Source organism: Lagopus leucura, unplaced genomic scaffold (genome assembly GCF_019238085.1).
Source record: "Lagopus leucura isolate 7727_CA_CO unplaced genomic scaffold, USGS_WTPT01 Super-Scaffold_73, whole genome shotgun sequence".
NCBI classification, from domain to species: Eukaryota; Metazoa; Chordata; class Aves; order Galliformes; family Phasianidae; genus Lagopus; species Lagopus leucura.
In genome coordinates, this window is record NW_024962252.1 from 43,196,168 (window position 1) to 43,211,075 (window position 14,908).

Genomic DNA, 14,908 nt, shown 5'->3' on the forward strand with positions numbered 1-14,908 from the left:
CGGGCCGGGGCGCGCCGACGGCAGGCGGGAGCCGGGCGGCGGCCGGGCGGTGCTCTCCCGCCGCCTGAGTGGGCGCGGCGCGGGACGGCGGCGCGGGGTGCCGGGAGCCATGGGCTATTGCAGCGGCCGGTGCACGCTGGTGGCGGTGTGCGGCGCGCAGCTGGTGAGTGGCGGCGGGGGCGGCCCGCGGAGGGAGGGAGGGAGGAATGGTGGGTGGGAGGTGGCGGGGCGGTTGGGCGGCTCCCCTGTGCCCGGAGAGGTGTCCGGGGGCACTGCCCGCGTCCTGAGGTCGGCGCGGGGAGAGGCGGGCGGGCGGGTAGGAGATGGGGCTGCGTTACAGGTAGTTCGGCGCGGCTAGAGCTGGGCGGGCGCGCGGCGGAGTTAATAAAGTCGGGCATTTGTGGCAGCCTGATCTCAACTTGGTGCCCGCTCTGCCGCCCCGCGCTCGGTCTTATGCACTGCGTGGCCGGGGCCATGTCACGCGTGGTGCGTGGCTGGCGGGCAGTGTGCCGTACAGGTGTGTGCGTGGGAAGTTGCTCTGTCTCTTCTGCAGATGTGTATTTTTGTGTCTTTCAGACTTAGCGGTGCGTGCTAACACTTTATCGTTAGGCTGTTACGGAACGGAGCAGATTATATCTTTATACTCACATATACAGGGGACATGTGGCAGTATTTGTAGGCTCTGCTGCCAGGCAAAACTAGACTGAGTTTGAAAAGTGAGCGCTGAAATACAATAACAAAGAAACTGCCTAAAAATAAACCCGCTTCCAAGGTGTGCACACGACATGCAGTGGTACTGTAGCACTTTCAAAGTGACTGCGTTTAAAGTTAATGAACTGCAGGAATGTCTCTTCTAGTAACATGTACCTGGATTAGTATCATCCACTCTGGTACATGATGTATGGCATTCCTATGGATTTGGAGGCTGTGACACATGGCTAAAGAGCATTCCTTCTTTTCTTGAGACCTTTAGTGTGGATGTACTGGCAGCACTGGTACAGACAGCACTTCTGTTAAGCAGTTAACCTTATTGCAGAAAGGAAATAATTTGCATTGCCCCATTCATCCCCTTCGTACTGAATAGTAGAGCTGAGGAGTGTTGGTCTCAATAGCAACCGGCATTGTCACCAATCCTTCTGCAGACAGGTGCTAAGAGAACTACAGAAGAGAAAACCCGATGGGTTTCAGGGACCAAAATGAGTGCAAAAAAGGATAAGGTGTTAGCAGATCAGAAACCCCAAATGCCTGTGGTCTTCCTACTGGCTGTAATCGGCCCTTAATCCCTTTGTGTTCCAGAAAGCATTTTATTTCTAGGTTCTGTTCTCCACCTAAGTTGTCTGATTCTTTGTAACTAGATGGATCTTATCAGATGTGATTTATTCATGCACACTGTCTAAAAAATGAATCTTAAATAGAAGTAGTGAATCTCAAGTAGAATGGCAGGAATGTAACCTTTTCCAGCAATTTAGAAACATAAAATTAATCACTGAAGTTCTTTAAAGCCATTTAAGTTTTAGAAGCATACTTTTCATGTTTTCTGCAAAGAGAACAAAAATGGCTTAAATAGTGCCTTGTGTGGCTAAAAGGCTGTGTTTGAAATGCAGTCAACAGCCAGGAGATTATGACAAAGGTGGAATGTGCTAAGATGTTCAAATGTTATTGTTTTGGGAGCCTGTGAAGGCAAATGTATTTGCTAACTCACGGTGATAAAAATACATAAAAAACGGTGGTGAAGACGTAAACAGAAATGCCCCACAGGAATATACCAGCAGGTGGACGAGCAGGTAAGCTGATGTAGAACTCTAGCATTATTGTAAGCTTTTTATAAGTGGTCGTGAGCTGCAGTGTCATATATATATATATAGCTGGAGTTAGGATTGTCTTCTGAGTAGCTTGAGCAAACTTCTAATGCAAAGATGTTTTCATGAACTGAAAACAAACCTGGGAAGGTTTCCTGGGTGCAAAAAGAACATGCTAGCAGCAACACACATCTCTGAGTCACATCTGGCTTCTGTCATGGCATTTAAAAAGGTCCAAAGCAAGAATAATCATTTACTTGGGGGGGAAAAAAATACCTCTTTGCACTTGTTGTATTCTTGATGGTATATTACCATAAACCATCAGATTTCAGGTTTTAAGTTAAGGAGGTTTAACTCTCACACGTAGGCCTGAGGTTGGTTGATCATTTATCACTTCTTTTTAGGTGAAGTCTGCTTGAAGGAGAAATGCTGCTAAGGCTCACCCTGGAATTAGCAGCCATGTTAATACTAATGTAAAACAAAGGATGAAGATGTCATCTGGGTGATGAGCACTTCTATAGTGATAAGGATACTTAAAAACAAAACAAAACAAACAAGCAAACAAACAAACAAACAAAAAAACACAAACAAAAAGCAACCTAGAACTTCTTACAGGAAAACCTTTTATTACTAATACATGGATTTCAATTTTTAAATGATCATCCAAAGCAGAAAATATACCTTTATTTGAGGGGAAAAAAAAACTTTTATTTAATTTTAATTTAATTTAATTGTTTTTTGTGAAAAGGTATTCTTCCATTTCTGCAGTGCTAGGGCATGGTGGTAGTGTGACTGGTCTTTGTAGTAACAAGAAGTAGTATTGAGGGATACTGCAGCTCATTGGAGACATTGTTGCACATCATATTCACAGAGGATGCAGATGTCCATGAATGTGCAAAAAAAGATTGTTTCAAATCCTGGTTCAGAAGTAGAGCTTCATCAACTTAGGGGAGTCCCTGCACAAGCAAAATTATTTTCGTAAATGCATTTTATGTGCTCCTAGCTGATGCGACATACTCTACAATTTGATTATCGGAAAGCTTGAGGAATGTTTCTTCTCTCAAGGGCATACTGATCATTGCTCCCCTGCTTATTAACATACATATACCTTCCTATTTGTGCACTCATTTGTACTATGGAAAACAACCTACGACAGCTCATTTTCCTCTGTATTTCAAGCCAATGAGAAGAATTAACAGCAAGTAACAGCTAATTTTGCTGATGTTGGGAACAAGGCATTTCTTTCTGTACACAATGTTAATGACCTCAAAGTATCTTTTCAGTTTTAAAATATATTAATCTTGGTCTCTCTTATCCTTTGTCCTTCTAAAGGGAACCCTGGACATAGGGGCTCTGCTGCTTTTTGTTGTTGTGTCAGCCATCCTGGTTGCACTGAGAGAATCCTTTGCTGTTTCATTTTGTCCTTTATATCTCTTTATTTTTGGGTTTCTCTCTTTGTATTAATAGCTTAAATCAGTAACACTAATATCTGTTTGTCAGACTTCTTATTGGCAAGAACAGCAAAGGTGAACCTGCCATGATTATTGTTGATTTGGTGCTTTCTTAAAAGCTTCAAGAGCCCCATGGAAGCCAGTCAGAAACTCTTAGTGTCCTCTGTGACTGCTTGGGAAAACATGGAGCAGTAGCAAAAAAGGCAAAGTACTGCATTTTCTCAGCTTAGAAGCTCTCTTTCCAAGTGGAATGGTGAGAAAGGGTAATATTTCCAAAGGAAACTTTGGAAAATCTTCATGAATCATTATCTTATTGTTTCTATCCATCAAGCGAGGTCTTTCATTATTATTATTACTATTATTATTATTATTATTAAAGTAAATTGTAACTCAGTTCAGATATAGAAGCTAAGCATTACAGCCGATGAAATTTGTAACCAAGCTGCATACATATCAAGGCTCAGCTGATGATTGTGAGGGATTTAATTGTATGCTCTGAAGGAGCATGTACTACAACAGGCACAATTTCCCCAAATTCTGAAAATTGGTGCTTTCTACAGGCAAAGATTTACAAAGTTTGAAGTCTCCTTTTCCTCACCAACAGCTCGTGTTTGGGATATAATCTCACCTGACACTTTACCAGATTGCCCCTGGGTGACCTCTTCCAGAAGCCACCATCTGAGATGTATAGTAGCTAAGCAGAACGATGAAGGCCCCAAGTTTGATTGCCCCAGTCTTTAGTTTTGCTTTGAGCTAAGAAAAAATGATCAAAAGTCTAACAAGTTGCATGGGAATGTACTTGTTTTGTACTCTTTCACGAATGAATACTATCAATTAAGAGTGTATTCAAGTACTTTATTTCAAAAACTGTATCTTATGAAGTGATTTCTATACTTTCCTGTGGTACCAGTATCCATAACCACATATTTAGTTACCTTGTTGCACATGAGGGCACACTTGATCTGCTTTCATCATGTTTCAAAAATAAGCAGCAAATATCTGTGTTCTTTTTTTTTTTTTTTTTTTCCCCCCATTGGTGGTAAAATTTTTTAATTTTTTTTTTTTTTTTTTTTTTTTGTGGTTTTTTTTTTTTTTTTTTTTTTTTTCCTCCCGGCGTCATCAGCTTTTGTTTGTTTATAATCTGAGTGTTTGAAACCAAGGTAAAAGTCTTCAAAAATGGTGATCTTGGCAGGTTCTCATCTATTTCACAAACCTACCTACAATGCTTGCTACTACTTTATACTATGAATAGTCTTGCTTGGATGTTAAAACTCACATTTCAACAGTTTGCAGATTGAATTATCTCTGAACCTTCAGGGAGTGAGATTTGGCAGATTAGAGCCAGGGTCCCTCAGAAAGCAAAGTAAACACATTCATAGCAGAGATTCTCTAGCATTAGCTGCTCTACAGTTTTGTAGTTTTATGTTTATTAACATCTCTTTTTAATGTAGACTCTTAAACCTTGCTTATCACTAGAGCACTTTCCAAATGAACTTAACTAGCATGTAGAGTTTTTTGGTTTTTTTTTAATTTTTATTTTTACAGTGGGAAAAATTTTGGTGTTTGCTTCCAATTGCTGAGTTTCAGGGAGTGTTGTGTTTCTTTTTCTGTGTGCTTGTTTTTTTAATTGTGTTTCATTGTCGCTGTTGCCAATGGTTTTCAATAGCAGCTTTAGAAGAAAAGGGTCTGCAGTAGAAAATTGTGATGACGTGTACATGTTCCTACATTTTCTGCTGGCACCAGGGGTATTAAAGAAATGAGCTTCACAAGTGGAAGGGAAAGTGATTATGTTATTCCTCTTAGCCTGTAGATCTGGAGGTTTATCAATCTAGAAAGAGTGTAGAAAGAATTGTTGTCTCCATTTTGGAGACAACACTTAAAAAGTACTTACTTTTAAGTCCCTGCCTGCCTTTGACTACTGTCATGACTACTGTCTGTGCCTTCTTTAAAATTCCGTTGCTTGCTTTGTTTCAATTTTGATAGGAAAGGAAGAGAAAGTCTTAGTTTCATTGTAAAACATTGAAAACATAGTGATCGTACTAGCAGTGAAAAGGAAACAATCTTATGAATAGCAGATTTTCAGCAGGTGTAGGTTTGAAAGCTGTAATACTAAGACGTTGATTTTGAAGTGTAGCTGGGAATATATAAAAGAGGGAATTGCTCATGAATTCAGTGAGTGAGCATCTTTTGTTGCTATGAAAAGAATATGTAGCAACCTTTTTTGGTTTAAGCAAGACCTTGGTAGAAAAGTAAACAATATTTTCCTGTTTTGTTTTTGAGATAAATACCAAAGATTCATAACCAAGCTTTATATTTCTAGTAACTTGAGGTCAAAAGTGGTGACACATACAGAAAGTGGGTGTCAAAGGGTGCAATCCATTACATCATTCAGTTTTAGTGGATTGACTTTCAGTATGAAATGTACAGTATGTTTTTTTTTTCATAGAAATGTGAATGAGTAATAATAATTGTGAATAAGCAATCGTGCACTTCAAGAAAAATAGAGTTGTTTTAAGTTACAGGGGTAAGAGATTCAAAGCAGCTGAACAGCAAATCTAATTCACTGCTTCTCAACACTGAACTACTTTAGAGTTCAGTGAGCAGACTCAGCATTCAGATACTGCAATGATGGGTGGGATGGAAAGGCTTAAATAGATTGAGAAGAGGTGAATAGACTACCTGGATATAGGAACCTAGAATATCTAGCTAAGTTACTGTTCTTGTATAGCCATGAGGCAAGTCTTTGGCAGCAGGAATTAATTTCATTTTGACAGACTTGAGCTAGCAGCTTGAATGATGAGCAGCAGGAAGGATTTTTGTTTTGCTTTTTAGTTTCTTTGCAAGAAGCACTAAGTAAGCAATTTTTAAAGAATAATAAACTCCATGGTCATTCTGTAGACAGTGGAGAGAAATCTATCGCTTGGTAGTCAGCGGAAAGAAATATGTTCCGTAGCAGAATTGTTGAAAGCAAAAAAAACAAAAACAAAAACAAAAACAAACAAAAAAAAAAACACCCAAAAAAAAACAACAAAAAAAAACCCAACAAAAACAACAAAAAAACCAACATGTGCTTGATGATGTGAATGGCTTAGTTCCTGAAAAGAAGAAATCATCTTGGTAGTCTTCTCAATGTCCTGGTCCATCAGATGAGGCCCTCCATGCATCCTGTAGACAGTTCTTATCATCTATTTTACGTGTATTTCTTTAAGTGACATTTAGAGAAGAATGACAATAATGGGTATTTTTGTATTTGTACCGGGACAAGGGTATATATGATCTGACAAATTTAGGGTGAAGACGGTCTATCATCTCCATATTGAGAAGTGCTGCTTTGGAAAGCCATTTGTTTCCATTGAGTATAGAAGGAAATGAAGGAGCCTGGTTTCGCCACAGTAATGTCGGCTGTTGGGCACACTTCTATGAAGATCCTCTTGAAAACATATAAACAAGACGCCGCTTTTCATTCTTCTGTAACCACTCACTGATGCTAAAATGAAACTGATTAAACTAACTTGTGCTCACTTTGACTATTAGATAATTTTCTGCAGGCTTTCTACAGGAACAAGGAAGCTAGGGACCACTGTAAATAAGGTGTGATCATAAAAAATATGCTGAAAACACAATAATTTTAAAGCATCAAATATTTTATTGTCATCCAGATAAATCTCCTTTTTCTTTTATATATGTGTGTGTGTAGATATATTTATATTACAGTGAATGAAAGAGGGAGGCTGTTGAGTGCTAGGAATTGATAAGTAGAATGAACACAATAGCTGAAAGGACACTTTCTTGCCCCCGTGACAAGCAGAGATTTCACAATTTGTTATTTTATCCCCTCTGCACAGATGTACGTGTACCAACTGGATGGCATGTGAGAGTAGTTTCAGCTTTATATCACTGTATGACCCTCTAATGGAAATGACATTTAAAGGAAAAGTTACTGATATCTGTGTTCACTAAAAAGTAAATACGCATAGCTAATAGTTCTATTCACCACAGATCACACTTATGTATTTTTAATAAAAACTTGATTTTAATTCATACATAACTTATGAGAAATGTTTATCAGTTTAGGGCTTTATTAACTTCACTTAAATGTTTACTTATAACTGATTACCTTGAAAATTTCTTTCATCCGAGGCTCAGATTTACTTGTCATACACAAACTTGCTTTTCTGCTGCCTAAATAATGATGTAACATACATAAGAAGTACTGATTATGCTACTGATTGCTAAAATCAGTAAAAATACCCAGTATATGACATAAACAAATCTCAGATTTCTCTATGCTGTTTGCAGCAATGGCTTCTAACACCACTTTCCACTTTTTTCCCCCCCCCTTTTTTTTTTTTTTTTTTTTTTCTCAGTTAGGATTTTAGATGGCATTTCTACTGGCAAGTCACCAGTTACACAGAACTGGCGATTTACCAGTTTCATGAATGAGAATAGGAAAAGTCTATCGTATCCTACATTCATACCATAACAGATTGACTCACCCTTCTTTTCGTATAAAAGAAATCTCATTAGTAGAGTTTTATACAGAAGGCAGCATATGAAGTTAATTCAGTTATTTCTGAAAGAGATATTGAAATGATACTGCCAGTCATACGTCACATCACCTTTCAGAAAGCAAAAATGAAGGGCCATTTGCAGATAGCAGGAGAGAGATTTGTGCTTTTCTCTTTTAAGCATGTAACGTATAGGCTATGGACCAGTTTCTGAAGGTGGCTGCCTCTTTCTGTTGGCTGTATACAGATCTTTGAGTTGCTGCCCAATCAGTAACGTAATGACTGCATCTCTCCTTCACACACCTTTGTTTACTTCACTGCACAGTTCAGTCTACTCTTCTTTGGCAATGTCTTTGTGTCGAGGAAGCAAAGGCATTCTGCAGACCTGTTATTTAGAATATTGTCAGAATAAACATGGGTGACCTTTATGCGATTCTGTGATGCATAACTTCTACATGAATGGAAGTCATGCTAGAGGTCTGTAACGGAGGTCAGAGTGCTACCCCTGTTCACCTTGTGTAACATTTACTGTCTCTCTTAAGTGATCCCATGTAGTGAAGGGAAATGGTTTACAGAGCAACACAACATTGGGAGACAGAGGATCTCAAGTCAATCAAGGTGCTGATTAACATTTATGTAAGAAAACTTCACTGTTTTAAGAACTAATGTAATTCCTTCCAGATGACTCATAGCATGGGTCAATTTACTAATTAAAAATTCCTTTAAACTTCTTCATAAGAGACTACAAATTGACCACTGACAAGTATATTATTTCTCATTTGAAGATAAAAAGCTTTTGTGAGGAAAGGAAGATGGATGCTACTATGTCTCTTTAGAACAATGCATGGATCTTTGAAAAGTCATTCTTCAATAATTAAATAAAATGTAAAGTTTGCAGATTTTTGCTATGGTCTACAATGGCCCAGCGTTTTCCATTATTCTCTGGCCCCAGTCTCTGTGGCAGGCTGTTCTATTACAAAGCAGAAACAAAAGGAGAAAAAAACCGTTTGCATTCACAAAGCCACAAATACATGAAACTGAAGATAGTGCTCATTGTGCACTTGAGCCACCAGTGACAAAGGTCCTGTGAGTACCACTGAATACCAGGCAGTCATATGTCATTACATCACTGTTCAAATTCGTAGAGCAGATGACAGCAAAATAAATAAATAAATGAATGAAAACATCACCAGCTAAAGGAATGCAAAAGAGTGAGGCTTGTCTGAAAAAAAGAATTTAAAATATAGGTTTTTTTTTTCCATTAGCTATGAAGTAGATATTTCCCTTTTTTATTTTAATTTTTAAAGCCATTCATATCTCATGCCCTTTAGGCTTGCTAGCTTTTATGACATTAGTAATGGTCACAGGCAGTGACAGCAGCTGGTGACAAGCCAGATGATGGCACTGGTAGTGTTAACATAAGACATGGGCTTCAGAGCATCCTGAAAACAGAGTTCATTGTCATGAATTTTATCAGACTCGCTTTCCTGAGTGTGGAGCTGGCAGTAAATTTGGTACTCGCAGAGGGAAAACTACAACAAACTGGAACTGGACATAACATTCATCAGTATAGCAAGCAATGCCTTTTTCTGATCCTGGCAGTTTCTCAGAATATTTACTGGGACTGCTGTCTAATAATTTTTTAATTTTTATTTTTTTTTTTTAAATGAAAGCCATCACTGAGAGGTAGGGTCATAATGGCAGAAACGGAAGAAAGTTGCTGGGCTCAACTGCTGGAAAAGATTGTGTCTGTTCTGCATAGTGCTAAACTGTGCTTTTTGAGATGCATAATAAAAGTTATTTATGGACACCGATAAAATGGTATCTGTTGTATAATATCACAGATAAGCATAAGGACAATAACAAAAGGCAGCTGGTTTAGTAAGCTCTATTTGCTGCAGAAATGTGCTGCACTTTGCAAATTGAAATAAAAAAAGTACGGGGAGAATGTGTTTTTGTGGCTTCTGGCATTTGCAATCATTCTTGCTTTGCTGTGTACTTACAAAGACAATTATGTGGGTCCCATGCCTGTATTATATTTGTCATGACTAGCGTCTTATTAGAGGACAGCTGCTGCTTTCTGCCCAGCACATGTACGTAACTGCCCCCAATGATAATGGAAGTTATGAATGTAACCCTCTGTGCTGCACCGAAGTGGGCTGCTGGAGCACTCGGGGTTTCAGTTAATTAGTGCAGGTATAAAACAGGAATGAAGCAGTGATGAATCTTGGATTATTCACATGCTTGTTAAGAGTGCAGTACCTGTAAGGTTGCTTTGAACTCCCAGCAATCTTTAATTGGCCCTTGTAATGGGAGTGTGAGAAAGGTATCAACATCTGAGTGTCTCAGATCACACTGAGAGCCTTCCCAAGGAGGTCAGGTCCTCAGGTCCCTGTCAACCTTGTGCAGCTTCAAGAAATTTTGGTGCCTGAGGGATATTTCCAGGTTGTAAGCATTTTACAGTAACTCCTCAATATCACTCTTGTTACAGCAGGATTAAAAATGGGTGATCAGCAGACTGCTCCAAAGCCCCTTATGTAGTGTAATGGTGCTTCAGCTGCTGTTGCTTCTGCGAGAACTGGGCTGATCTGAGTGAAAGAGGAATGTAGAAGTGGCACAGTGCCACAAAAATGCAGTTAGGAGCTAATGTAAACTAAACCAGGAAAAAGTATTTCCAATGAACAGCAAGGTTTGTTGGCCCAACAAGAATGTATTTTCAAGAACCAGCTCTTTCTGTTTTGTCTGTTGAGTTGGATGTGCACATCCTCAAGTACTTCTTTAAGTTCAAATCTGCAGAGTGCAGCTCAGACCTGCTTAGTGAATGTAAATGTGTCCAGCTCTGTGTAGGTTTTTCTTTTGTTCCTGCTTTAGGTTTGTTTTTCAGAGCTTGAATGAATTTAAAGCTCTGCAGTATTTGGGGTAACGAATTGCGCTTCTGGGTGTAAACAAACCCTGACTTTTCTTGAAAGGTGAACAAACATTATTCTGAAAACAGAACATCTATTCCAAATGGTTTCCTAACTAATTTAAAGCAAGACAGCTATACAAAACTACAGTGATTGATGGATTGAACAGTTAATATCTGACATTTCATTTTATGATTATAGCATTTAATAATAGCTGGCTTTTGACACACTACTGGTATGTTTTTATATGAATTAAGGAAATCAGGATTTACATTAAAGAGTTCCTTATTACCTTTTTGTTTGAGGTCTCCAAAGAATGATTGCACTGAAGATCTTAGTTGCCCTGATACTCTATGCAAGCATTGATACATTCAATGATAGTGGTTTGGAGGGTAGAGGAATTCATTTGCCCCCACGACTGGACAGGTAGGATGATGAAAGGAGATATTTGGAGAATAGCAGGACAGGTGAACTTAGGGGAAAGTTGTTTTTAATGTTCTGAGGTGTTTTAGATCTCTGTAAAAATGAGAACAGACAATCCCAAGTGCCAGAAAAGTACTTGAGAATAGGCTGGTCTGAGACACTTTGGAGGTATGTCTGTCACAATTGGAATGTATGGGAGATGCAAACAGTATTTTCATCTTTCCAGACTTCAGGAAAATTTGATTCCAATCTTGGTATCCCATAGTCACCTTTTGGATAAGATTTTGTCTGATCTCATGAACATCTCCCTCCTGATGTTGGTAGCGCCCAGCTGTGTCTTGGGTTTGAGGAAGGGTGCGCATGTGTAGTATCCATGCAAGCTTTGAATAGTGGCATCATTCTTACCCCAGCATATCGATGTCTACCAAGTTGGCCACATCCCCAGTCTTTCAGTATTGAATGATTTCACAGTGAAATACATCAGTTTCTCACCCACATAATCCAACAGGAATTGGATTATTTTGAAGATGGGGAAATTTATTGAGAGGATTTTGCTGAGGGAAGGGTTGGGTAATCTTCCAGGAACATTTGCATGTAAAGTATCAACTTGCATTCATGAAGAACCTTTCCTGATGAATGATGTGGTCTCTGCAAATTCTGCCTTCCTAATTGTGCAGATCTTTCCTAGAGTGGTGTGATTTTGTGCTGTCTCTTATATAGAGTTCAATCCTGACCCAAATATTTATGTGACAGGTAACTATTCTGTTCTACTAATGTTATGATTTACATGGTAGCAATACTGGAGCTTGTATAAGGTCAATATGCTAATGCAGTTACCTGAATCCCTTTAGAAGATCAAATTTGATAAAGATAAAATGTGCTTAGTGAATATTTTTTTAAAGGTCAAAAAGTAAAGACTATTTATTTACTTCAATTGAAATTGGTAATGTCTTAGTTTATGTTGTGGGACAAAGGAAAAAATCTGAAGAATTATGTTATTCTTGACACTATGTTGATTAATAATTGTCTCAATATGGGCTGAAAGTGAGCTGGAAAGCAGTTTTACAAATTTGCATAAATATTTCTGATTGTAGTTCATTTTGTAATATTGATCTACCTAGATGTTTTGTTCCACGCTTTGCCTCCACATTAACGTATCACAAAAGTTAGAACATCCCCATTTTTTTATTAAAAATGGGTAAGAAAATCTTGTATTTCATTTAATATTCCTGGAGTGTGAGAAAAATTCTTGTTTTGTTTTCATTAATGTGCTAATTTCACAAGGAAGAATACTTTACACAACACTGATTTTAATGGATAACCCTTGCCGTGAGTAGTGCTACTATAAAGAAGTTGGCCTTGGAAAGGGGAATAATCAGTCAAGGAAGATGTGCATCTATAAAGTCCTTTTAAGATGAATGCTCGTGTTTGCAAAATATTATATTGTTATTATCTTTTATAACCTCTTTCTTGTTACAGCTACTTTACAGTCTCCTTGTGATTCCAAAAGTAACACAAGCTCATTAGACAGCTAGTATAATCTTAAAGTAAATGTTTCTAGTGCGTAATATTGGAGATCTGCCTCATTTTATGTACCTCTTTCCTTTTTTGCTGCTATACTTCCCAATTTGTGCAAATACCTGAGAGGAATTCACACCAGGTACCTTGGTGTTGAGGCTGCCTATCAAGGTGATGTAGGCAGGTATATGCCCCAAAGGGTGAATTCACTACCCTATTACTAGTATTTAGCAAACTTAGGTGCTCTGAATTATTCTTTGAAAGAACCAACATCTCTACCAACCCGATAAAGAACATCAGGTCCTAGATTTGGTGCCTAGATTTCAAGTACTCAGAAAGCCTGCACACTGACTTCCCCTGTGCTCACTGTTGTACACTGGTGTAGCACTCTGTGCTAAGCATACAGTAAATTATTGACTAAACTCTTTTTTTTTTTTTTTTTTTTTTACCCCTCTCATCACACAGTTCTGTCCTGTCTCTTCCACATATATTTACACACATGTGGACACACACAAACACACTATACTATAACCAGAGTTGTTAACTGACTGCATTTGCTTATGAGTCTGCACGGTATGTGGACAAAAACAAGCAGAAAAAAGAGGTATTTTCTTCAGGCTTGCTTATGTATTAAAATGAATTTAATTATAAACAGTAAAGTTGTAGAAGAGTTAATAAAATTCATCCTTATAAGGACTATTTACTCTCATAATGGTGATCGACTCACTGTTTTTCTAAGAGCTCTACAGGCACTAATGGAGAATGCAAAAGCAGTTTTTTTCATACCCTCTTTTTGTCACTGCTTATATCTTTTCACCACTTTGGGTCCTACTTGTATTACTTCCATTAAATGCCTTGATACTAACAAAAGGTAACTAGAACCGTTGCTTATTTGATATCTGTTGTATTATCTTGCCTCGATCTGCTGCCATAAGGAATATAATTTATACAGCCATAAACTAAGTGACATAAGCAGCAACAATTTCCTCCTAGATAGCTTCTAATAAACAGTGTATATTTCCAGACATAATCACTCCTTCTGATTCTTTCATATCTCACTGAGTCTTAATGAATCTTCTTGGTTGTAGTTAATGATCTACGTGGTTACAAGGCAATGTCTAGCCAAACAAATCTGCCTACATTTTACTGGTTTATCTTTTTTTCCCCAGTAAGTAACAGGTTAAAAATGTAGGGAAAATATCATGTCTGTTGCTCCAAAACAGGAGAAAAAGGTGCAGAGAAACTTCCAAGAAATGCTGCCTGTGCTGTGGAAAAGAGTCTTTTGTGTAAGAAAAACTGTTTACATAAATGAATAGGATAATAGCAAGGCTTAATCATTTCAAGAAGTGTATCTAAGAAATATGAACTGAGTTTTGACATAGTAACAGAACCATTGTGAGATGTGAGGATGAAGAAATGGGGAGAAGAAAATGAAAGGAGACAGAGTCCCATCAGAGGCAGGACTGATAGTGAATTTTGGGAATTTACTTTCACAGAGGTGTGTTTTTTTCCCCAGACCAATTTCTTTTCTATGCTGTTCTGAAATCGAAAAGGTCAAAATGAATGATTGTTTTTCAGGGATTCATAGTCCATGCCAGTCTGAAGCATTTAATTTAATATATTTATCCATACACAGGAAATGGGTGAGTGTGTTTTACAGACAAATAAATATACAGAGGAAAAAAATGGGATGTCTCAAAGCTGTGTAAAGATGTTATATTTGGCATCAAATTCAGATTTGAAGCAGTTGTATGTCAGCTATTGCAGGTGTGTTGAAGTGCACGCATGATGGTACACAATATGTCTTGGAGTCTGGGGACTTTAACAGGAAAGCTCATATACCTCTGTAGCTTGAAATGGTAAACTGGACTTCGTGGAGACGATGTTAGCAGATGTAGCTTAGGCACAGGCAGAGACTTAAGTCAAACATTGTTAAGTATAAGCAGTGGGTTTCATGTCCATTTTCAGCACAGTGTTGTGAGAAAGGAGACAGCAGTTTAAGCAGATATGCCTGAGTGAAGTCATAGCTCTGAATGTATGTCCTTTGAGTTTTAAAATAGAATCCTGGTGAGTTGAATAGAATCATATTCTCCTACACTGCATGGGTGGTACTCAGGACTTCAGGAGAATGGATGATAGATCTGATATTAATGGAAGTGTATTAGAAACAGATAAGAATTTATCTTCGTGCATGTGTCACAGGTGAATTTGTCTTCAGCAGTCCTATAAGCCAAGTAAGTGATAAATTTTTCATATTTATGTCACTGAATTAAATAGGAAAAGGTCATTCATGCTGCCACTTT

At 38.2% G+C, this 14,908-nt stretch overlaps 1 protein-coding gene across 1 annotated transcript in view; it reads left to right on the forward strand.

Moving 5' to 3' along the window:
* The first annotated feature begins 106 nt into the window (after positions 1 to 106).
* The window catches only part of NKAIN2 (sodium/potassium transporting ATPase interacting 2), a 502,256-nt gene continuing 487,454 nt past the window's right edge, over positions 107 to 14,908 (forward strand). Inside the window, exon 1 of the mRNA XM_042886386.1 lies at positions 107 to 163. Coding sequence (XP_042742320.1) covers positions 110 to 163 — 54 coding nt within the window. The 5' untranslated portion in view covers positions 107 to 109. The remainder of the gene's footprint in view (positions 164 to 14,908) is intronic.